We start from the raw sequence: 26585 nt of genomic DNA on the forward strand, positions 1-26585 counted from the left end.
GAATTTCATGTGCCATTGCCTGGCAATGAGATGGGAAATAAAAATAGAAAAAGTGGCAAGAATGCTGAATACTGCTAATGCCTCAGTAGGAAAATAGCTTCTGTTCTCTAATAGTTTTGGTCTTTCATGCCCACTTGCTTTATCTGTTTGTCTTCTTCTTCAGTTTGTAATCAATCTCAAGTCCTTCTCACTCCAATTCTAACTTTCTTGGTGTAGCCACACTTCATTAATATTTCTTCTTTTTGATATAAGCTTCATTTGCCCTTTGCCTTTCGTCCCTCCTGCTGTTTTGTCCTTTTTTTCTTTAATTTTTATTTGTTCTTGTTTTCCGTATTACATAAGTGGGTATCAGCACAAAAATGTGAAGAATTATGAAGGTAGTATTGCACTGTCATTATGGGCAAGAGTCTTCCTTGACTGGCAGTGGTGTTTTGTGGCCTGTGAATATAGTAAATGCATGATTATTTTTACTGAAACTACTAAAAGTCAGCTACAGCAACCAGTGGAGAAAGGGGAATAGGGAGGCGACTGACGACTCTGTCAGAAGGGTTATGCCAGCGTAGGTTGAGCTGCAGGAATTCTTTCAGCAGCACTCAGTCAGGGTTAGGAAGATGACTTGCTTTACCAATGTGAGAACCACTTGGACCGGTTTACTGTATTTAAATAATTTTAGTTCTCAATACTAGTTAGTGAATTTTTTTATTGTAATTATATTAATAATGTAGTATTTTGAGGGTCGGGGGGAAATCGTTACCTGCACATATTAGTGTGAGATTTGCTTTGTTCAGAAAGGTTCTGTATAATCAAGTTAGTTCATAAGTCACCTACCTCACTGCACAAGTAGGAAAATTATTTCCTTTACTCCTGAAAAAGGGAGGCGGTGCTCTTGTCTGGAGGTTTGTTTTTCCTGAATTGATAAGCAGTAATTCTCCAGTTCACAGGTCTTTAAAGTAGTAGCATGCACACCTTTGCCTGAACCATTTTCCTTTCCCTGAGCAGCATGTCGTTCTCTTCCTGAATGCACCATACCCTTCTTCCCTGAAGCTCCCATTCTGCTTGCTCTGGTGGAGATATTGCACATTACTAAGTTGCATGTTGTCACGGCCTCAGTGCAATTTAGTGTGTGCGATACTTTCACATGAGTGCATGCACACGGGTATGGCTGTGGCTTAAAGTTACTGCAGCTTTCAGTTTTGGTGGGGCCTAATTACATTGTGAAATGGTCTTAAACCCAGATCAGTATTTTGAGTGATGCCTTGAAACATGCGTTAGTGTGTTCTGTAATGCCAGGAAGATGAGTACTGTTTGTTTTCAATTTGAGAAGGGTTATCATTATTTGCTTCATTTTCTTCATTTGCCATGTAGACCTCAAATTTGATCAGATTTTTCATTAATTATATAAAAGTTAATTAAAATATTAGGCATTTCCAAAGAGGAAATAGTAATCATATCCTTACCTGAAATTTGCCAGAAAGTGAAAGAGAGATTTGATATGAAGAAAACCTACAGTGCCTTAATGGCTGAAATATAGGTTCCTACTGTTTATTCAGCTCTTATTTATTAACATTTAAAGAGATCCGAAATGAGCTACCATGCAAACAAACAAAAAAATCTCAGCTGTTTAAGCATCTAGCTGGTTTGCTGTGGCCTCCCAGCAGTAATGATGGAGAAAATGAGATGGTGATACAATTCCCACAGAAAACAATAATCTTCCAGCATGTTAAGCTAATGCTTAGAACAAGCAAAATGTGTGATCTTGTTTATTTTACTGCAACATTAATAATGTCTTTCAGATTAATTTTTGCAAAGACAACTGTTAACCGATTATGTTTTGACTGAATTTTTGCATGCAATGTATGTTCTTTAGTAGCAGGAGTATCTCTTGTAGAAATCTTGTCACAGGAATGCATTTAACAGGACCTTACTGAAATACTATAAGCTCTACTTATGGTGTATGTTACGAGATGGGAATAGAATTGAAAATGATTCTGTCTTAATGAAATAATTTCCTACTCTAAATCTTGGAAAAACAGATACTTTTTTTTTTAATTTCATGGAGAAAAGGAAAGCTTCATTTGAGTTACTACAAAAAAAGAATGTAGTCTATAAATCTAGAAGAGATGCCACAATGTTTCAGTACATTTGCAGAACCAAACTGACAGTAACTGTATCCTGATGATCCTGGTGGGATAGATAGTATTTGTCAGCTGATTGTTTAGTAGCAGTAACCACATGGCTCACTCATACTGCTATATGCCAAAAAAAAAAAAAAAAAGGATTTGTCTTTACCTGTATTTCCTTTTCTTTTACATTGAAAATACTTGTTCTTATTAAACACAGCAGTCTATATATTGCTTTGCATACACAAGATTTTAAAAAGTTATTCAAAGAAAAACATATTCAAAGAACTTTTCAAAAAATAATTGATTTGGTCATGCTTAATCTTTACTCTTTTTCCAAGTTTACCTGAAACTATGAAAAAATGTTCATTATTGTACACATATAACTTGGGTCAAGTGTGTCACAAAGTCTGTAGGAATTTTAAAGTTTACTACCTGTAATTCATGAGATTATGTAATTGATGCTGAAACAAACAATTCTGTTCTCTACGCCACGCAGACTGGCAGAGTGTATTTTCAAACACCATGATGGGTTATTGAGGGCTTACTTGTTTTATATCAGGCAGTACCAATATTCTGCCATTTGCTTTTTTCATATTCCAGATGACACATTCTGTATGTTCTAACAGCAATTCCTCGAGAGCATTTTTGTAGTTTGCAATTCTGTGACTGTCCAGTTTGCTTAAGACTGAAGGTGTCTGTAAACACGTAGAGGACGTGGGTTATTGTGTGTATGTGTGCACGTACATTTAAACACAAAAGCAGATTTGCACGCAATCTTTAAGAATAATGTAACTACATTGCATCTTAGATACTAGTCCTTTAATTACATATTGCAAATATGCAATTATGTATATATGCTGCTTTTTCTACACCATCAACTTATTTAAACAGTTGTTTGTAGGTCAGAACTTGCAATCTTTATTTTAATGAAAATTTGGTTGGTAGGTGACATAGACTGTATCAATAAAAACAGTGACACTTATTGCATCTGGAATTCAGCTCAGCCAGGTAGTTTTTCCCTTTGCTTCTAAGGCAGGCCTAGTAGCTAACTGGCAGGGATGGAAAGACAAGGGTTGCTGAAAGAATTATTAAATACATAGAGAAGAGATCTTCTATCAGGCATTTCTAAGAATAAAGGGATACTATGAAAATTATTTTCAGTATAATGTATTGCAGGATTCTATCCTTGCATATCTAATAATTCTCTACATCTGTATTTGTTACAGTATATATTATTATAACCTTGGTTAGATTTCTGCTATTTAAAATACAGATTTATTGTAATGTAAGAAGACAGCATGAAAAAAAACTTTAGGGTTTCTTGAAATTTCAAAAGTTTAATACCACACCTTTGGCTTTTTGCTTTTTGGTCATATTAGGTCAAATTATAGGGCCAATGCATTATTTATTCTCTCTACCAGCATAAGCAATCAAAATACCCTCTTCTCTATGCTTGTGATTCATAATTTTATAATAGTAATAATCTGAACAGACTGGGAGTTTCTTAATATAAGACTGCAATGGATCTTCAGCTTTATTGAGTCCAGCCAGCTGTTGCTCTCATTCATGAACTTTTCAAGCTAAAATGGGGATCTAAAAGAATTACATCCTTACAAGTGGTGTGGAGAATAATAAATGTTCAATGTACAGTGCTAGTGTATGCTAACAACTAAGAAAGGCTTGAGTAAGGCTACGGAGCAGACTGACTGCACAGCTGAACAGCAAAGTGACAAAGGCCAAGGAATTGAGAAACTATCCTTTAAAATGCTGAATTTTTAGCTAAATGAAGAAAACAAAAGGATCATCAACTTTAGCAGATAGAAATAGGCCTAAGGGCAGGGGGGAAGAAGTTTCATTCATTTGCTCAAAGCTCCACAAAATGCTGTTAAACCAAAATACCATTTTTCATATGCAGCAGGAGCAAGAAGCACTCGGGGGCTGAGGGATGACAAGAAGTACTCAGCAACAACAAGGCTGCTGCAGGCTGTTGCAGGAGGGGAGTAAATTGATGTTGCGTTGTTCATTGCTGTGAAGGAGGCAGTCACATTGTAAAACCCTTCTTATGGGTGAGCTGCAGCTGAATCTCTCAGAAATTACAATGACTGTATAAGTGCTTGTAGAAGAAACAGATAAAATGAGCAATAGCAAATTGCTGAGAGTGGATGATATTAACTCACCAAAGAAAACTCAAGGGCAAAATTTAAAAAAAAAAAAAAATTCTAGGGAACCTAGGAAGTACAGGCATATAAGCTGGACATCAGTACTGTGCAGCTTAGTAGGAACTAAAGTTAAGGGCATCCCAGCACCTGGTGAATATGATTTAGTTGCAAAGAATCAATGGAGTTTTCACAGAGAGAAGTTCTGCCTTACTCTTCATGTTTTTTGAAGTTGTCAGCAAGCAAGGCCATTAAGTTTTTCTGACTGCTGTGTTCTACTGACATTTCATAAAGGCTTTTTACAGCATCTCTTTCCAAAGACTTTCAAGGAAATTAGACAGTGATGAGATAGAGAATGTTTCTGCAGGGTTAAATAATCAGTTAAAAAGATAAGAAACAGAGGGCGGGAGTAAATGATGGTGTAGGTAGGGACCTCTACTATCCCATGTATTCATAATTGTCCTGGGAAAGAAGTAGAGAGGGACACCTCACTGATGCTGCAAAACTGTTTGAGCTAGTAAGGATGAGGACTGATTGTGGAATTGCAGCAGGATTGTAGACAAACTCAGAAGACAGCAGTGTCTGGGGAATAAAATGACTGATGAAATATAATGTAGATGAATGTGATGCATGAGAGTGAAAATCAGTCCTAACTTCCCACATAAACTGATGGCCTCTGTGCTGACTGTTACCAGTCAGCTGGGAGCTGTATTTTCAGGTAGGCATGCTAGTTCAGTGCTTGATAATACTTTTAAGACATCCGCCAGGCATATCAAACATTAAGATTTGTTACAACAGAAACAGAGAATATTACTCCTGCTGTGTGAATCTATGGTTTGCCTATACCTTGAATTACTGTGTGCCATTATGGTTCCTACATTGCAGAAAGCTAGGAGGGCAACGAGACTGATGAGAGGAATGAAGGTATGCATCAGTTTCTGTATTAGAAACGACCGAGCTGGTTAGGACTCTTCAGCTTGGAAAAAGGATGTTACACAATTGAGGTTTGCAAAATTAGAACCAGTATGAAAAGGATGACTAGATTTGGAGTCTCTTCCACCATAGAATCTTGGGATCATCAAAAAGCAAGCAGGCAGTTTCAAAAAATAAGAAGGGTGTGTTGGTTCATTTGACAGGCAGTAGACATGGGGAAGGTCTTGTCAAAGAAAGTTGGAGTCACAGCAACTTGCAGGACTGTACAGGGCTAAGAATAGATATTAATTGAGGATTACTAAATAGACAGCCTGTATCAGGCTCATGATATCCCTTGAGGTAGAAATAGAGGCTGGAAAAATGTTGAAGGGGATTGTTAAATATGTTTGTCCTATTTCTTTTGTTCCCTTAGCGTCCGCTTCTGGCTTCTACTGGAGATGGGATGCTGGCTAGACAGACCTTTGTTCTGAACTATTTTGGCTGTTTATATGTTATGTTCCAAGGTCCATTTTAAGAATAGTTAGCTGTTGCACTTAGTAAGCATAAAGGTCTGCTCATGATAAAAATCTGGAAATGTTGGAAATAGTTGATTCAGAAATAACTAATGCTTTCAAATGTGCTTCTCAGAAGAATAATTGTAAGTTTATGTGGTATATGTGACTAAACCAGGCCAAAATAGTCATTAAAAAAGAATTACAAATACTATGAATACAAAAGTATTGCGAAGAAATCATAGAATCACAGAATGGTTTGGGTTGGAAGGGACCTCAAAGATCATCTAGTTCCAACCCCCCTGCCATGGGCAGGGACACCCTCCACTAGACCAGGTTGCCCAAAGCCCCATCCAACCTGGCCTTGAACACTTCCAGGGAGGGGGCCTCCACAACCTCTCTGGGCAACCTGTTCCAGTGCCTCACTACTCTAACAGTGAAGACTTTCTTCCTAACATCTAGTATAAATAATCAGATGTAGAATTTCTTATACGTTGGACTACATGTTAATTGTTGTTTTTTTGAGAATGTAGACATTTCTTGGTTAGAGAAGAAAGTCTGTTTGCTGCTGTGTCCTTTGGACTATTTGCCACTGTTTAAAAGTCTGCAGTTTTGATACAGTCGCTGGAGCCCTGTCCTGCCTTCAGAGGTATAATATTTGCATCAGTTACACCATCTCAAGGACATGTGCTTTGTTCAAGACTATATCACTTTATCTGACTAGTGTCATTACTAGTCTCCATATGTTGGAGCTGTTACCTCTCTTTGTTCACTTGTATCATTCCTAAGGAGAAATTCATTTCAATAGCAAAACTGTTGAAATCTTGTCATGGTGTCGTCCCTGAAAATAATTTGCATATTTGTATTGCTCCTGAGATGATCTTACTCTGTCAAGAAACACTGCCACTTCTGCTTTATTCATAGCTGCAATACATCTTAGTGCTCTTTGCTTATTTTCACGTGTAATTTGAAACCTAAAAATAATGAGGGTCTTTTTAATTCCTAAAAAAACAGAACAATCCTTACAGATAGGCAAAGAACAGCTTAAGAGGTTTTTTTGCAAAAGGACTTATTTGAGTCATTTCATTCTTCAGTCTTCTCCCGGTGATCACTTGAAATCTGGGGGATCATTGTAGAACAAGAATACTTCAGTCCTTTTTAAGATAATAGCTGCCATTTAATTGTCACTGGTAGTTTGTCTTTTGCAATGGATCTTGATGGTGTCTGAAGGAAGAAAATGAATTATTTGGTTTTGAAGTGACGGTGACAGCGGCTGTTAGTTTCAGCTGGGATAAGACAGCACTATTGCGCAAAGAAGAGTTCCTGCCCTCCAGGCGCGGTGTGCTGGCTTCTGTCCTGGTGGGAACGCAGCTATTTATGCCACTGCTGTATAGTTGGATGAGGAGTAGAGAGCTGAACTAGTTAGTTAAAACTAACCCAGCAAAAATAATTATTAGCTGAAGTAATTGTAAAAACTGTCATGGCACATGAAAGAGACTGTGCTGGCAGGTAGAGAGAGGAAGGGTGATTGGGGGCAAAAACTAATGCTTGTGAACAGGGGATGGGAGGACTCTTCTTCTGGCAGTTCTGAGTTAACCTGATTTGAAATAAATTGTGAAACTGTGCTGTGAAGTTTGGAATGCATTGCATTGTTTTTATATCTCCAACCCTCTACTTTTGAGATGCAAAGGTTGTATTCTCAAAAGAAATTGAGTAGCTGGAATTTCTTAAAGCATCATTTTGAATTAGTCAGCTCTGTATTCGGGAAGATTTTGCAACATAGATACAGTACAATCCTTGCAATGTCTCCTTAGAGATTATGGGAAAATACCAAATGTGTAAAGAAGATGACGAAAGACTGAAATTGTCTTTTTCTAATAGTATTTTTGGTTTAGGGTGTTCCTGTTATCAAACTTGCCTTTTAATTGGATTGTAAACCACTGTATGGCTTGTAAAGTGTTTTGTAAGGTATTTAGGGAAATGCTAATTCCTGAAAACATTTCCAAAGACAAATATCACTTTTGTCTAGTTTTTACTCTTTTGCCCATTCAGCGGCCAGGGTCAGTATGCCTTCATTATAAATTTACTATAGTAAGCAGTAAATCTTTCTGCTGAACTTATTATATGCTTACTCTAATCTTTCTGGAAACTCCCAATTCTCATCATGTCAGCCCATATGCTCTTCTTTCCTCCAGTGCTCTGGGAACAGAGAGATCTAGAAAATCAAATTAACTCTGAGATCAAAAAATTAATGCTCTGAGTTGAAGCTTGAGGTATGTTCTGCTTCCCAGGAGTCTTCACTTTTCTGCCTCTTCCCTTTCAACTGCGGTTGTTGCAGCGTTGGGTTGAAATTTTTGAAATTTTGTTGTGTTGCTAATGGAGAACAGACCTTACCTGCAGGCTCTGTGAAGTGAACCTGACTTCAGGTGGACATATATTTAATGTAAACTTCAGTAGGAGCAAAGGGGAAGCTGTAGACTTTTTATAGCAAATCAGTAAAAGAGAGAAAAATATCCACTAAACCCCACAAAACTGGTAAAATGAAACGGTGGCATTTTCCCTTGTGAAATCTATAAGCAAATTCCATAGCTTTTCAGTAAAGCAGAAAGAACTTTAACAAAAAAATATTTAGGCCAGCTATGCGGAAATATTTGACAATTTGACAGAAGTTTATTCATTTTTAATCCGAATAATGTGAAGTATGACCCATGTCCTCTGATTTTTTATTTTATTTTTAGTTTTCCATGCTTTTCAAAGCTCAGTAAAATGGAATATGTATGTCTAAGTATGCCTTACAGCAAATTGCCATGAAGTGCTCATAAATTACACATTTGCAGATGATGGCTCTTGCAGGTAAAGTGGTTCATCCAGATACAGTGCCAAAGTGAGACATGAGCAGCAATTGGATTTTCTCATTTCTGAAACATACTGTTACTCTTCTATGTAAAAGGAAGCTCTATGTATGCCAATAACATATTAAGAGATGAAATTAATTTACTGTCATAATTTCACCAGGAAGGTCTATATTTTACAGATGGTAATAAATTCATTCAGCATTTGCACTAGCATACCACATCATCTTTAAGAGCTGGTATCACAGACGCAGAGTAGCTGAAGCATACTGTTGATGAAGGTTCTGGTTAGTGTTTTCAGCATAACTTTTTTTAGCTGCCTTAACCATGAAGTCAAATGGATATGAATTTCTAGAGACTTTAAGATATGATTCTTGTTTTTTCTGACAGAAGTAACAAACATGACTTTTCAGAGACTGTAGAGTTCTCCTGGGCCACACTTGCCACAAAGTAGTATCCCCTGTGCTTTTTTCTGACTAGTTGAGGCAGACACAAAGAAAGGTGAAGGAGAGGAGGAGAATGAAATTAGGTATAGCCTCATCCCGCTTCTTGCTTGACCACTGGCACTTCCCAGCTTCTCAGCACTATGTGATGCCTTCTCCTTTCAGATGATTAGTTGTGAGTGCTAGATGCAAGGAGCTAGAGAGATGCTGTACAGTCTTCTAGAGGTGTTTGCTATTTTGCTATGGAAATATATTATGTGTCAACTTGCAGAATGACATCAGACCAAGACATACCTGTTGGTCCATGGTTAACTTTTCTCTTATTCTACTAGTGCATCTGTAATGAGTAATGGACTTAACAGTGTAAAATTTTCTTATAAGCTGCATGACTACATCAGTGAAAGACATGGCAGAACTTGAATTTAAATTTGAATAAAATTAATCTGAGGATAAAAATTATGCTTGTCTGAACTGAAATGTGAAAACTGTGTAAATTAGAATAGCAGTTTTGGATGCTTCCTTAGGAATAAGAAACAGTTTTGCAGTTACACCCTAATGTAGTTAAATTCACAGCAATTCATTCTGGCTGTTGGAATCTTTTTTCTGGCTTGTTGTCTTTCTTTTAGTTACCATAATAAGACTGTCTTCCCTTCTTTTGTAGTCTCCGTGGGAAAATCTAAAATGATTGCTTGTTCCTGTAGTTGTAGATGGATATTTTAATTTCAGGTGAAGTTGATACTTCTGATACTTGCCCCAAGCCAGAGGCCTGCCTTGCAACCTGTATACTGAAATATAGTTTTGCGGCACTTACAGAAGTTGTTAAGGCCTTGTTAATTTTACCACAGTACAGAAAACATCTTTATGGGAAAAATAAGGAGATACTTCAAGGACACTTTTAAAATATTCTTGACGACTGAGATGTATTTGTGCCACAGTTCCTGTTTGATTGATAGGAAAAAGATTTACTCGACGATATAGCGTGTTGCAATCTGGGTTCTCATAGATGCTATTAAATATGTAGATTTAATGCTTCCTTCAGAAAAATTGTTCTGGATATGTTGCAGGGGTTTTTTTCTTTTTGGTTTTGTTTTGGAAGGACCTAGCAAATTACATTTAAAAAAGTTGAAAACATTGTGTCAGCAGTGAAGAGTTTCAGAAATTGTGACATACCTTCTTTATAGTGCAAATGGATTTCTATGGGACAGGTCTAAGATTTAAGAGACCAACAAGACTGAGGAAGTTGTCTTGACAAAAGCATAAGGGTACAGTGGGAACAAATGTATCTTTAGGGCAACCAGGAGAAGTGATGAGGTTTTTTTGTTGCACCCTCATCATCATTGCAGTACAGATAGCGCTTCATCTCTCCAGCTGCCTGGAGGCTTCCACTGCCAAAGACCCTGTTGTAATTGTTCATGTTCTAAATTCTGAAAATCCAACCACAGATAATTTGCACGGATGGATTAAAGTGGTATTTAGCCTTCTGGTTTTTTAAGCTATCCTTAAATAAAATGTTGATAGATTATTTTCCCCCCTTTTTATATGATGTTTATACTTCATGGTTGGCAGAATCAGTTTCAATTAATAAACAGGTTCTTGTTACAAAAATATTATGCTGCTTTGATAACCTCAGAAAGAGCAGACATGAATTAAATGTCACAGAAAATGCAGAAAATTATGACTTTTGAGTAGCTAATGTATGCAAACATCTTGAGTTTTTAATACAAACTCACGTTTAGCAATCTTACGGCGGCTTTGGTTTTTGAGGTCTTCTCGCTTCCTTGCCTTTTATAACTAAAATACAGGTGAGTGTTTATTTCACAGTTCAAAATCTGAAGATGCTATATATTTTGGTCTGTGATTTCCCATTTTAATATTATAGAAGTTTATCTAAACTGCAAAGTGTTCAGGCTCTTTTCACTGAGGCCACCACATATTTGTAAATATTCCTTCCCCTTCTTCACGCACGACATAATATTTATCTGTCAAAGGTTGGATTTGTTCTTTCAGGTCATTCTTTAAAGCTTGTTTTTTCCATATTTTCCCTTTCCCTCTTTTTTGGGGGGAATGGCTGACAACAGCTGCTCCTAGTTAATGTGTTAAGAGAATCTCACATTTTGAACAACAGTGTTGATGTGTGAGGTTTATTATGCACTCATAACTTCCAGTGGGTGAGTTTTAACTTAGATAATTTTGGTTCAGCAGTCATTTGGGAATCTATGCGTGCCTTTAGGTGGGAAAGGAGGGCAAAAATATGCAAACTGCCCATGGAAATAGTAATGAGGATAGTGCCCAAAGAAGCAAAAACTGGGAGTCTTGGAATTCTTGCTGGTAGTTCAGAAGAGAAGATTCTACCTACTAGTTTAATAGCAGAGAAGGTTTCTTTTTTAGAAGGCTTTATCAACTCAACAGGGGAAAGAAACTGTGCTCTTAGAGGCTTTAGTTCCAGAAAGGACTGTTTTCTGTGCAGACTGTGTTCTCTTCCAAGTGCAATTAAAGCCTTCCTACTAATCTGGCTCCATGATTTCTGTTCCGTGTCTTCCTGTCCTCTCTGCCCTCCTGCCAGAGTTCCCAAAATTGCAAAGACACAAGCAGCATAACTGCAAACATGAAATGTAAAATGGGAAGTTAACCTCAGCAAACTTTGCAATTCTCTTTGCTAAGAGAGTGTGCGCGGCACCACTTTTGCAATGATGTAACTGGTAGGACTGCTCTGAGGAGAGGAACTCAGGGACAGTTTGGTTACTTTGATCCAAGCTAAAATAGTGGTTAGAGGAAACTTCATGCCTTTCTCAAATAAGGGTGAAAAACTGGCATAATACAGTGGTGAAATATACCCGTTATAGAGTATAGTTTTTGTGACTGTAGTCCTAAGGCACAGGTTTTCAGTTCAGTTATAGAATACTCCACATGTTTAAGTGTGCTAGCGCTGTAAAAATGATAGAGCACTTAGCTGCCTGTTTGCTGTCTCATGAATCTGTGGTCACACGTAAGGGAGGAGAACTTTGTTTTGTGGCCAGCATGTTGGACGTAGATTCAGCAGGATTGAATTAGATTACCAGACTTTCTATTTGGTTTTTAGTAATGTAACCTAGTAAGCAACCTAAAAGCTAGGAATATAAAGATATTGAGGCTAAAATCCAGTAATGAGTCTGAAGTGCTCAATTATTTTCATCCGGAAAGCCATGTAAGTATGTAGGAAAGTAAGAGTTTAATCAGCCTATTTCACTTCACAGACCAGTGGTTTTAATCCAATGAGAATGAGCAGGTATAGAAATGTAAGCAGGTAAAGAAAATGAACAAACAAAAGTGGAAAAGGGCAAAGAAAAACTAGTTTGTGTGTAGAATGTTACTGCTTTTCGTAGATGAAAGGTTATTTTTGACAGAGGATGTGGTCTGATGCTTGAGCAGTTTCTTTCAAGGAGTTTATCATGGAACCCATTGTCCAGTAAAGAACAGGCTGGGGTTTTTGTGCCTAAATGGCTTAAATGACAGATGTGAAGGGTGCTTACTCTTTTCATAGGGAACAAATGCATAAAGGGTCCAGTGTTACATTTTGAGTTATTTGTGGCACTAACAGCTTTGCAGTTTTTCAAAGCAGCTTGTGTATATCTTTATAGTTCCCAGGATCCTATTGCCAATAAAATTTAACAGAGATTCTTTGATTGTTTTAGAGGTGTATTTGATGCTTCCCTCAAAATGGCTGGGTTCTATGGACTCTACACTTGGCTGACTCACACTATATTTGGGATTAACATAGTCTTCATACCATCTGGTAAGACTTTGAACAATTATAATCTATTTATAGATAATATTACATAATTATTTGTTGTACAAGATCAGTAGGATTTAATGTTCCTGATAAGATTAGTCTTGAAGTTCTTTTTAGAAAACATTAAATCAGAAGCTAGCAACTATCAGAATTATTATTGTATAGGCAACCTTAATATGGTTGATTTGTGCAAATATCTTAAGACGGTTTCTAATTACAGGATTGGCTACTTTTTATCATAACACCTGAGTGTATCGATGAACTCAGTATATAGTATGAACTTAATGAGTACCTAGTCAGATTTTTTTTCTTTATTCCCTGTTCAATATGTAACCTCATTTTTACTTCCTGTTTATTGTTCAAACCCCATGATGAAAATACTATAAGTTTAATACTTCTGTGATATGCATTGTGGTTCCAAAGAACTTCTTAGTATTGATTTTTTCTTCCAAGTTTAATTTAAACTACCCTAGATCTAATTATTTCATGAAGACTGTACAGCTTTTCATAGCTCGTATTTTCAAAATCTTTAGTTCCAACTGTGAATGTATGTAGCATTGCTGGCAACTGGCCATGGGCAGGGTGGAGAGAAGTCCCTGATTGCTGTCTTACCTTTGAGCCTTGCCTTCTTCTGTTTTCAAACACATTCCCTGCCTGCTATTTTACTTCTCCTGCCTGTTTCTTTTGCTGGATGTAATTCTTTCTCCCTTCTATTTAGTCCAAGTCTTTCCAGGTTTTAACCTCATTCTGCCTGCCTTGGCTTTTGTTTCTTCCATAGTTGACAGGTGCTGATTTTTCAGGATGCCTAAATGCAGGAAGATGTGGTATCATGAAAATGCATGATAGAAGCATGCTTCTTATTCTCGGTACTGTTGCCTGACTGTATTACCAGCCTCTACTTTTCTGTTATTATTTAATCTTAGCTTCGGAAGTGGCTGAACAGTTTTCACTGAAAAATAATGTCCTCTGTTCCTCTTTTGCCTCTCTTCCCCTAATAATAATAATAGCAATTTAAAAAAAGGTTGTACCTTCATGTACAAGGGAACAAAAGGGGAAGCTGTAAAGCAACAAAAACAAATACAATAGGAAATGGCTGTATTGTAAAGTGCAACTACCTTAAAGGCATTGGTTGTTGTTAGACATGCTTAGAAGATAATCGTTCTTTTTCTTTAAACTGCATGCAAACTCTTGAAAGTTTTTGCTTTCTGGTTAATGAGACCAAAAAAGAGAAAAAAACTTAATTATTTTTTATATTGTGTTCATTCCCATTGCATTAAATTAGAATGAAAGCAGTACTGCATCACTTTAGATTACAACAGGTATTTGTATAATCAGAAGGGTGTATGCCTGTGTGTACATGGTGCATACAGAAAATACATCAGTCATGGATTTTATATTTGCCTGGTTTCTCACAGTACTACCTACGTTAGTATGGTTGACTACAGGAGATCAGTAAGTTACAGTGGGACTTCTGCTTGTATACTTTCTTGCACACAGTTGCTAATTTGTAGTTATGTAAAAGTTTCAAATGTGCATGATTGGTATAACTTTAAATTTTCTGACTTGGTGCCTCTTTTGGAAGTAACTCCTTATGACTGACAGTTGGTGAAGCTTTTCTGGATGGGGAATAGTGTAATTTCCTTTTTTTCCTAAACCACAGCTATAAAACACCAAGGGCCCTATGTGGCACTTCTTCAGTGTCTTATTTGCAACAGTTGACAGAAGTGGGACTACCAGTGTGGCAAAAGTGTCAGAATTTAACTGTAAATAAAGTTTGAAATATGTTTCTCTGGTCTTTTTCTCACCTCTGCTTCTGTGTGCTCTAGCATTAGCAGCAATCCTTGGAGCAGTGCCATTTCTGGGGACATACTGGGCAGCCATCCCTGCAGTCCTGGATTTGTGGCTTGTGCAAGGACAGGGATGCAAAGCCATTTTGCTCTTGGTTTTTCACCTCTTGCCAACCTATTTTGTAGATACAGCAATTTATTCAGATATATCAGGGTAAGTACATTGAAGACTTTTTAAAGTTAGTATTGCAAAAATGCTTAACTATCATAGACACTTTAAACTTATTTTTCTGCTGCATGCAGAACAGTATGTTCAAGCATACCTCATAGAAAGAAGTCTTACTGGCTTAAGTGCCTTTACTTTCCCAGGCTTCTTTTCTGTGAACTTTGTCACTTCAGAGGGCTTGAACTCGTTCTCTAAGTCAGCAAAATCAACTGTTTGGTTGCTAAAGTAATTCTAAGAATGACTTTGCTATTTACCTAATTATTGGCTAAAGACGTGAAGCATTTTCCTTTATATCACCTAATGCCACATGACACTACAGAACAAACAAGAAATCGATGAGCTAGTTAGGGACCTGAAACAAATAATTTTTCAGAATGGACTGTGAGAATTTTGAGGACTTTTTGAAGCTGGCCCTTGTGTTGTGTCATCATACCCCACTGTAAAAATCTATTGATTATGGATTGATCTTTAAATGTGTTGAGACAGATGAAATCGCAAAACTGGAGATAGGCTTCTACTGAGACAGTGGCTGGTGCTGTTTTCCTGTTGTGGGAGGGAGGCACAGATTTCTTGGCAAATCTTGCAAGGTGTTTGTGTGCCTCTCTGTGTATTTGAAATCTCTCCTGGTTTTAGCTTTGAGTTTGTACACAAAGAAACAAACTCCAAACTACGGAGACAAAGTCAACGTCTGCAGTTGTATCTGGAATGCAACTGAAATGTCCACTGACAATTTCTGCTGCTAAAATATCTAGTGAATCCTTTTACGCAGTTCAGATTAGAAGATAAAGCAGCACTGTTCAACAGAGCTGGCAAAGATATGAACTGTCAAGTTTCATATGTGCAAGATATGTTCACAACCATGTACAATGTAGATATAAGGCAGTTCTTCTCTAGTCACTGCTTCAGTCTTGATCATCAAAAACAGTCCTAGCAAACCGTTTACATTGAGAACTTCATGGTCCAGGCTACATGCTGGTACTAGTCCCTCATTTATGCTGATTTTTATTATAATTAATGTAATGTAGAATAAGGACATTAAGTGTTTCAGTTCTGTGCTAAGTTAGAAAGTAGTATTTTTGTTCACCAAATAGAATTACACTGAACAGAGCGAACCTAATCATAATATGCACAATATTAATAATAATTTTCATAGACTGTGGCACTAGTTATTGTGCGTGCATTAAAGCTAACAGGTAAAGTATAATGAAATTATGAATTTTTTCCAACAATAAATCATGGATAAATTTAAGGCTAGTAGCTATTTAACCAGCCAATAATTCTTCTACTTACTAGAATACATTTTTTTACTGTAGGGGATGCAGGCTCTGTTTACTGTCCAGAAAATATATGTGGCAGGAATAGATTTTCTGACAATGGAGTAAAATTGTGTTGTTCCCATTAAATAGAACAGTAAGCATCATGCTGTCTTGCAGATTAGATTAAATCTATTTGAAATAGCTATAATTAGGTTATGCAGGGTTTTCTAAATGCATTAAATTTATACTGTAGTCCTATTTCATCAGGTCATCTAATTTAGCAAACTAACCAGAAGAGCATTTAAACTGATGCAAATGCTGGAAAAAAATTATTTGAAGTTTTTAAAGGTTTAGAAATGAACATGTGTCTGCAGTTGGAGATACATAAAACTTTAAGGTCAAGTCTGTCCCCTCAAAAACAATCTGGCCCTACCAGTAGGTTTAATTTGATCTAGGTAATACATGACTGAGGTGTGTATGATGTAATAGGTCATGTTTCATGGTCTCATTCCGCATATGGTTCTGATGAAGGCAAAGACTGCCTGAAAATTGGGTGCTAAATTTCAGATGTAACTTTTCCTATATAATTCCATATTACCATCATTATTTTAGCTATACAGATTAAGCCTGATGAACAGGTTTTGTGTAAGTGCTGTTGATATGATTTGTGTTGTGCATCTGAACTGAAACATGGGAATGAAAAACGGCATGGCTTACTTGCTGACATAATAGCTCTTACCAAAAGCTCTGTTTTCCCCAACTTCCCAGTAAATATTATTCTGTTCATAAAAATCTGGGTTTTTTTTTTCATCTAAAAACATTAAAGGCTAATGATAACAAACACTCAATCTGAGGGGTTGTTTTGTAACAAAATGAGACTTTATTTAAACACGGCTGTTTATTTAAAGAATATATGCTAACTATTCTTTGAAAGATGCAATGCAAGTTGCTATCATCATGTAAATTAATGTGTTTGTTCAGGGGCGCTCATGTGGCTAGTTGTCTTAAAATTTAACAATTCTTGACAATAAAGCATGAACATTCTTTGCAATCAATCATCTTTCTGTTTTCAAAATGAAAATGTTTTTGCCATTGACTCCTTCAGACATTCTTCAGCATATGTCTATAAAGTAGCTACTCTGTTGTGGGTATTATTATATGCTATAAAACATTGTTTGATCTGTTGTGCAAATGTAGCACAGAATACAACTTGGAATATTTGTGCAGTAATTCAAACAGCGGTTTATAGTGTAAATATGGGTATTTATAGCTAGCTATGTCATTTCTAAGCTTAATAAAACATTTCATAATTGATAGTATTGTTGTTTGTTGTTCTTAATTCGATTTTATTCTGCTTGTGCCATAATTCCAGAGGTGGTCATCCTTACCTGACAGGTCTTGCAGTAGCTGGTGGAGCATATTACCTGGGACTGGAAGGAGCCATCATAGGACCAATTCTACTTTGTATACTTGTGGTTGCCTCCAACATATATAGTGCCATGTTGGTGAGTCCAACAAATTCAGTGCCCACTCCATCACAAGCAGCATGGCCATTACAGATTTACCGGTAAGTTATAAATGTCTTACATATATGCATTATATTTTTACATGAATCAGTGTATGTACACATAGATATAGAGAATGTGTGCATGACTTTTATATATGAGTGTGCATACACATCTACATGTGTACTGAAGTATTTGGAGAGGATTCAGCTATCCTGTATTCTAGAAATAAAAATTATGATAAAGTATTCACTGGAACTTGAAATGTTTGTTTAATGTCTCTCAGCTTCTTCCAGAAGGGTCTTTTAGAAAATTCACTGATAATACCTTTGTATCCTATAATACATAAGTTGTCATTGTGCTAGGAGATGATTTAAGATCCTTTTTTCTGTGTAAAACTATTATTCGTGGATATCTAATAGTCAGTGTTCATTGTTCTTAATAAGAGACCTGCCTGCAAAAACCGCATTTGTATATGTTACTGTACAACACTGCAAAATGTAAACAAACATACTTGAATTCAAAAAATGAGACAACATTGGATGCCATTTTCCCATTAAAAGTATGATCTTGATTAATATCTTTATTGAAGTTACCAAGCATGGAATATAGAAATGTATCTTTAAACTGTACAGTTAAGAAATGGGACGAATAAGCTCCTAATTGAATACTTAATTAGAGTTGGAAATCATATTGTGAAGTTATTAATGACAGTAGCCATTTTAATGTCTCTGCTGTCTTGTTCAATTACATAGGTTAGCTCATCATACATATATCTTAGAGAGGATTATGTGCTTGTCAGAAATAATCCTTTGCTTCATTCACATGAATAATGTCATCTTTCATGTGGGTAACTTAGGAGAAAAACCACTAATTGGACATGTCCGTAGTCTCTGACTTGTAGAAGTTATGTTCCAAGACTTTCCGTATACTCAGTAGAGCTTCCCACAGTACACTCAAAAATCTGCATGTGTGTTTGTTTCCTGTTTAATTTGTAGGAAACTACATATTTGTAATCACTCAACAGGTTTGAGTCTTACTTTTTTTTCCCCCTCTTGTCCCCCAGGTCATCTAGAGAGAGTCCTGAAGAGATGAAAATGGCTGCAGAGTGATGAAGGTGCTGTGCTGAACCTATTCAACATGAGAGAATCGCTGTCTTCTGTCTTGAGTTCACAACAGCCATGGCCTTCTGTCCCTTTGCAGCTGTGCCTAGGGGCAGCTCACAGGGAAGCATAGCTTGGGTGTTAGGAGAAACCACTTCTCGAACATCTGCCGGCCTTACGTTATTGTGCACTTTGCCTCTTCAAGAGAGAATGTCTGCTTCCCATGGCTTTGCATACTAACACACAGTTCAACTGCCTTGTTGAAGGCCTTGAAGACCTTCTCTCTTCATAAAAAGAATACTTAAGAGGACAGGTATATCCACTGGAGTCATTAACTCGTCTGCTGAAATGACTATCTTGGCTTCTATTTATTGGGTTGTGTTATTAAATTGCAGTAGCTTTAAAGAAAGCTAATTCCAAAATATTTATTCTCAGTTAACCTGGTGGCAAAAAAGGCGTAAACCACTCATTGTTAAGTGAAGGTAGAATATAATTATTTGCTGCTCCTTCAAGTATTTCTTTTGAGGCTTTGACCATCATCTGTAACTGATAATAACACTTAAACATTATCCTCTTGTATGCACTGAAATTTAACGTTGTTGGAGACTGGTATTTCTAATATCTTCCTGAAGTTAGTAGACATGCAAATTGTTAAATGTGGGGTTTCCTCACATTAAATTAGGAGGACTTGTTTAAATAGTTTAAATCTTGCCCTCATTTCCAGTGAAATCTGATAGTATTTTGCTGCTTACTCACTATCCCAGTGGAGTCATCTTGTCAACTAAATTTAATGAAAGGCCTTAAGTGTTTTCAGGCAGAGGTAATGCATGATTGTCCCGTCTGCTTCCAGTAACAGGAAGAAGTTGAACGGGGATTGTTTAATGTTGGTTTTCAAATGCTGTGGCTGAGTCCAATTAACTGTTCAAAGAAATTCAAGTTTATTTCCAAAGAGGAAGCGGAAAGAGTATGGATTTTGGTTTGGTTTGGTTTCGTTTAGTTTGGGTTTTTTGCCATGTAAGCCTCTGGCCAAATATTTTAATAAGATATAAGATATATCTTATATATTAAGATATATCTTAAGAATAAATGGAATTTTTAAATTCCTGAAATGGTGCGTTGCCTAGGTCACAGCATCAAACTCCTCTAGTGCTTTTCTTCCATAGGTAATTTTGCTTAAGTTGCAGTTGTGGTGACATTTAAGGCCTTTTGTATTGATTGTTGAAATATTTTGGCACACTGGATCTTTATAAATGGATCCTTTTTTTAAATAGGAAGTGGGGTTTTTTGTAGATATTTCATACTTGAACAGCTTTTCCACAACTACAGTGAGGCCCTGAATACAAAGTAGCAGATGCACATGCTTAACCAAAGAACCACCTTTCAGTTTCTAGTAATTTCTCTTGAATTTCTTTCAGAGCTTGATTGATAATGATATATACAAAATATATGCCTTGTATTTATTGTTGATGGTAATGCAACTGTTGGAACAAAAATCTGTTCTTATCTAGGGATAAGGGTATCTACAATTTGTGTACAAACAGCTCTCAGTAATATAGACATTTGTTTTACTCGAGTTGCAGAAGTACTGATAGATAGGACTCTTATTTTCATGATATATTGCATGCATTTTTACATTGTTTATAAAAATACATTGCCATAGAAAGTGATTGGAAAGTACTCTCATACTTACTAAGCAAGAAAGTCCTGCTATCGGTTTGCAATAAACAGGCTGCTTATTAAGACACAAATACCCTACTCCTCAGATTCTCAAAATTAGCTGCTGCAATTTTACTGATGAAATTTTATGCTTAAATGAGGGGTTTCGAGTATGCCATTTTTACACTTGCAAACTTGCAGGTATGTGTTTGGGGGATGGAATCAGGCTTAATTTAGTGGTTTGACTCAAGTTCATTGAAATACGGAAACATCCCGTTTAATATTTTTAATTCTGAAAGACCTACACGTCCATTCCAACTAACTGAATGGGAAGGATATATTGCTTGAAGTACGCAACTGTCCTGTGGTTTTATTTCCTTGGTTTTGTGGCTCACGTAAAATCTTTAATGAAACACATTTTTACAATTGTTGTTGGCTAGGGTGGAGGATGACAAAGAACCTGAGGCTGTCCCTAAGTATTCCTGCAACACTCTCTCCAGCTTGAATGAGACCACCATGATACTTGGGAAACGTCTTTATTATATTACTTTTTTTAGTTCACGGTTTTGCACTGAAATGTTGTGTTCTCATCATAGCTTCTTGTAGACAGCATTTGAAGAAGATTACTAGCAAGAAATATGCATCCTTAATGTATTTCCAGTTTTCTGTTGTTCCTCTTTGCTCACTGGTCAAGACATTTCTATTGTCCACATTTGCTATCCCAGTTATTTCTGAGACAATCTTTCAGATTCCTATGGTACTTAACATAGTCATTTTAAAGAGTCATTATAAAGCATTCTTTTGTTTGTTTTTAAGTTTTCCTCTTCTTCCTCCCCCTTCACCTGCCTTCCTTAGATCAAAGAAGGGTCTCTGCTGTGAAGATTAAAATGGTATTTCAGACAGTTATCTTCAATAGTGGCAAATCAGTAAAATCAGCTGAGAAGATATGTTGCTATTTTGAAATGTTCCTTTCCCAACATGAAGAGAGATAATTTTGTATAGAGAATTCATATCTGATGTAGTCTTGTTAGTTTGCCCTCCTTTGAAATGAAGCTTGATATTGATGCTTCCTGTTTGAAATTTAGCTAAGACTTGCCATGAAGAACCACCCGTAGTACAGTCTTTCTCAGTAAATGTAGCTTAAGGAGTTCATGCTATGTGCCGTGCCTGATTGAGGAACCAATTGTATAGTTCCGTGGCAGTACAGTAACAGTATACTGCCAAAAAGAAAGGAAAAAGAAGAAACAAAATCTCCAATAATACCTTCTTAGAATATGAAATATTCACTGAATTTTGCCATGGTTTAAAAAAAAAAAACCAACACCAAAACAGACAACAAAACATCACCTTATGAAAAAGTGTACCTTGATTATTTAGGGTTTGTCTTTAGTAACTGTCTAACTACCAGTAGAAATAGAAGAACTTGTCCTTGCATATTTAACAATCTATATTCTTTTCTGAAAAAACATAGCCTCTTTAAGAACAGTTTAGTTTAGATCAATCTCACATTTATATGAAAATAATCAAACTGGTCATTTTGGCTTCTGATCATTGCAATGTACCAGTTCCTGGTTATATTGCCTCATCTGCAAAAGCCAGCAGCAGCTGGCAGCAGCGGCATAAGCTTTTAGATGGCTTGTGGGTTTCAAAACAAAACGAAAAAAGGTGGAGGGGAACTCCTCACACACCCTTTTCTGGAGTGGCATTAAACTACAGTTTTCTTAGGAGAGACCATCTTTTTCATAATACTTACAGGCAAGGAGTTGATGGTCTTTAACTTTACTGTGAACAGTCATTCCAGGAGCAAGTACGAACTTGTATTTAGTACATTTAGTACTCAGTCTGAACAAAACCAATTTGGAATTCAGAAGGGAAGTCTTGTAGTAAACCAAGACAATGTGGTCTCGTGGTATTGTAAAATACAACTGTGCTGGGTTTTATCATTCTCTCCTAGCAAATCAGACTTGTTGCAAATAAGCGTAGTGTCAAAGGGCTAGTGGTAACTGGTTTTTGCACTGTTAGCCCTTCCTCCCCTTCCTGTACCTTAGCTGAATGTTACTGTGCCGTACCAGAGCTAGCAGAAGTGAATGTGTGCCAGTTTACAGCCCAGCATGTTAACTTCAGGTCACTGTAAATACTGGCTTAACTGAGTACACGAAGCAACAAACTGCAATGGATGAGAGCCTGGCACACGTTCGTTTTGCCAGCCTTACTACAGTATGGTGACTATAAGCACAGATACACCATGACTGGTTGGGAGCAGTAATGATTTATTTTGAAAGATTGCTTTTAAAAGAAAAAAAAAAAAGTTTAACATTATAGTCATACATATGAAATTGATACCCACATATCTAATAATGGAGATAGCAGTCAGATATTTCCATGCACAATGGTATGTATTTGCAGGTCATCTAGGGTTTAGGCTTGTCTGATTTCAAGGACTACGTGGCTTCTCTTCAAGACTTTGGGGAGGAAGATATACTTAAGTGTATTTTGTCAGTGATTACTGGATTAGGAAATCCATAATCTGTTTAATCAAACAAAATGAGAAAAAAAACATTGTGTAGGGAAAATTGGTTGCTGTCTCCAGTATTATACACTGTGGGTATCAGTGTAACTTCTGAAATATGTGTATGGCTGCAGTGTTAAACATTGTTTTTCAGAAAACCTGAAAAAACAAAACTGGATAAAATTGTTCCCCAGTAAAAGTACCAGCAGAATTGCTATGCTGCTAGCCCCTAGGACTGGTGACAGAATACTGCAAAGAGCACTGCCTTTCCTACAAGTCTGATACACTAAGGATGGGAAAATACCATTATTCTGCTGAGACTCTATAGCTTTGCATCAGTAGTAGAAGATGCTCCCACAAATGGCCTTTATTCAACCATCGTGTTTCTATTATATTGGCTTAAGTTTGTCACTGCAGATAGTGCCACCTGTATGGATACTACCTCTGGTACCAGCTACAACTTCCGTCAGAAGGTACTGCAAGCTGTTGGGATTGGACTTAGTATTCATTATGTGTAATAATGGAGGTAGCATTCTTCTGGAGATGCAGTTGTTTGCCTCGAAGTTTGCAGTTGTACAATAGAAAATTGATTTCCCAATTAAATAATCTTTACTGAGTGACAGATGGCATTTCTTAAATCCGTGGATGCATCATCTTTATAAATTCTCTCCTGGCTTGTATTTCAAAGGGATTATTATTATTACTGTTACTACTACTACTACCACTACTACTACTACTACTGTTATTATTTCTTACACATTTTTGGTGAAGCATACTTTGGCAACTCCCTTCTTATTTCTATTTCTACAAAACTAGAATTGCCTAAAATTCTTAATAAACATTAGGGAGGCTTGATCTTTAACCTGATACTGTTTATCTGTCACTTCTAGTAAAATACCTTAGTGCTTTATGGTAAAAATCTCCAAAGTTGCTTTTAAGTGATAAAATTGGAAATTTAAAAAAAAAATAAAATTGCAATGTAGAGAATGAACTTGGTATTTTGAAACCAGAAACAATGCCAGAAGTAATGAGCATGTTCAGGACTCTACATTGGGGTTGTAAATGTATGTATCGATATGCAGCATTGTATAAATATGAGCAGTGTCTATCCTATTCAGACTTTAACTGAAATTTTGTTCTATCTTGTTTTTAAGACATCTGAGAACAAAATAGTGCCTGTATATAGTGAAAATAAGCAACGTTTTCTAAAATTAATGTTTACTTGATAAAGGTTGGGGAAGAGCCAAGCAAATACTGGTAGGGTGACTAGAACTGTTTTGTTGTAGTTAATACAAAGTTGGGAAAAGCTGTTCTTCCATCTAGTAGTACATTGCTAAGAGATTATTGTTCCTGGAAGTATTTGCACGCATCTACTGAATAGCTGCCAAAATTAATAGGTCGTGAAATACATCTTCAGTTCCCCAGTCTCTTAACCTCTTCCACACCTTGTCTGGTATCTTGTTTTGAACCTGGTTTAGTACATTAGAGTATTGCTTGATCCTCATTTGGGATCGATTCCAGGATGTGAAGGGCATGCTTTGAATGTCCATACTGAAATAGTATGTCCAATTCAGGAAGGAATTGCTAATTGGCAAGTAAATGCATCCTTGATGTGCTCTGCATATGGATGGACTTGGACAAAGATAATTCATGTTGCATTGCATTAGAGATTATTCTTTGAGTATAGCACTATGTGGCAATACCAGAGCTAGGTCTGAGTTAGAAGCAGGGCATATTTGCTTGCAGCAGGATGCATTTGCAAGCTAACAAAGGCAGAGTGAGTGCTCTAGCATCCATGTATATATATGAAGAATTTTCAGCATGATGGTTTTAGAGCAAAAATGTTGATTTCTTTTCCTAGCCTCACTTTTTGCCACTTGACTATTGTATACAGTGATCCAATGAGGACCTAAAGTAACTTTTTTATGGCATTGGTGTAGATTAAATGTAAGAGGCATCACAAAGCTAAAAAGTAGCCACAGAACAAAAGTTCCTTAAGCTTAAGAACTGACATCCAGGCCATAAGGTTGGAAAAACAAAATCCAGATTTTTTGCCTCCTTTCTGCCAGTCTCAGCCCAAAACTGAAGCCTTTTCAAGAAGTATCAGTAAAAAATATTTTTGTGTTGTTCATAACTTACTGGCTGTGTAAATCGATGTTTTCAGTTTCCAGTGTCATCACTGGTATATTCTGCAAGCATACAATTTGTTCAGATTGTTACCTTTGAAAACAAATTTTCTATGCTTCAGTGGTGGTTGGAAACCAACTTTTTATACCGTTAGATGTTTACCTATATATATTTATATGTTAACTAGTGTTTGATGTTTTGTTGTGAAGACTAGGGAAGGCGGGGGTTTTTTCCCTTTGGTAAATTGCACCAAACCAAATCCAAAGAAACTTTTGACATCATGTCCTAAGACTGGCTAGCTAGACCTTACTCAAATCTAACAGCAGATCTTTTGCATTACAGAGCGCAGTTTGTTCTAAAGCCTGCATTCCTACCCACAACCTGGGGGGATTTGGAGCAATAACTTCTGTTGTCTGTTGACTCAAATTTTGTCTGTAAATGTACATGTGATGCATCTTACGAATGGAACTATGTTCAAAACTAATGTTACCATTGTTGGTTTTGGTACAGTACCTGGTTTTGCATGTATAATATTGAAAATGTAATCCCTGTGTCCATCTGTGGCAGAACAAAATGTGTGAGTTAAGATTGAGAAGTACTCATGTAGACTGCAGAGGTATTTAAACTAAATAATTTTGATTGTATGCACCAGTCCTCTTCCTAATAAAAAAGGTTTTTGTAGCAGGTTTAAGAAGCTTTTAACTTAATATTGTATTCACACTGCAGTCCTTTGTAAGCACAGAATGGTTAATATATTTTGAAATAAAATGCTGTTAATGTAAAGAAAATGGAGTTTGATTTGAATGGTGGGATCTTTGGAATGAGCCACAAAGGTGGTAGTTAATCTGGTGAAATAACAGGTTTGCTGGAGATGAAGTACAGATACGGCAGCGGATCCGCAGTCCCTGACCATAACTTCCTTTTACTGAGAGAAGCCATACTGTTTGGTTTTTTTCTTCACGTCTTCTGCGGGACAAGAAAGGACACCTGCCCCATCAGTAACCATGGTTCAGCTGACATCTGGCAACTTGCTACGCTGCCTGCAGTGACACAACCACGCGCCCAGGCCCTACAAAAGCTGACATTCAGCAGCTGTAGGTAATTCAAGTTACTTCCATCATGGCTTACTCTCTGAAATGGAAATGGTTGTTTAGGTTCTGAGCATAATTTTAGATGATTGTATTGACTCTAAAGCAAAAGTGATCAAATCCTCCCTGCATGACTGCTCACACCTTTTAAAAAGAGATATGGCTGATGTTCCACTTGTCATCCCTCTCACTGTTCTGTGACCAGAATCATCGCCTTGAAGTAATTCATACAGCACAGTCAATTTTAGCTAATATCTCTTTAGTGCTCTGAAGGCATCAAACCTTGTTTAGTTTAGTTCCATACAAGGTGGGGGGTTTTTTTGCAACTGATGCTAGTAACACAATGAAAATTGGGGCAAGTCTTCCAAGATGCTCAGAATTCCTTTTAAGTTGGAACCAAGAGAAATGCATCTATAATCAGGCAGCCCACAGCATATGCACTTCTGTGAGAACTCCTTGGCTCCCATTTGGGTTTTTGAGTGGTTTCAATGTGCAGATACAGTGTTGGTTTTTATTAAGAAAAAATAAGTTGTTCTGTTCAGCACCCACAGCAGATAAAGC

General features: G+C 36.8%; 1 protein-coding gene across 2 annotated transcripts in view; it reads left to right on the forward strand.

Annotated features, from left to right (window-relative positions):
• Positions 1 to 25709, forward strand: part of TMEM245 (transmembrane protein 245) — a 98826-nt gene extending 73117 nt beyond the window's left edge. For both annotated transcript variants that reach the window (XM_054816759.1, XM_054816758.1), the window contains 4 exons: positions 12670 to 12770; positions 14594 to 14768; positions 17409 to 17603; positions 18608 to 25709. In XM_054816759.1, coding sequence (XP_054672734.1) covers positions 12670 to 12770; positions 14594 to 14768; positions 17409 to 17603; positions 18608 to 18653 — 517 coding nt within the window. In that variant the 3' untranslated portion in view covers positions 18654 to 25709. The remainder of the gene's footprint in view (positions 1 to 12669; positions 12771 to 14593; positions 14769 to 17408; positions 17604 to 18607) is intronic.
• Positions 25710 to 26585: the final 876 nt, after the last annotated feature.

Source organism: Grus americana, chromosome 2 (genome assembly GCF_028858705.1).
Source record: "Grus americana isolate bGruAme1 chromosome 2, bGruAme1.mat, whole genome shotgun sequence".
NCBI lineage: Eukaryota > Metazoa > Chordata > Aves > Gruiformes > Gruidae > Grus > Grus americana.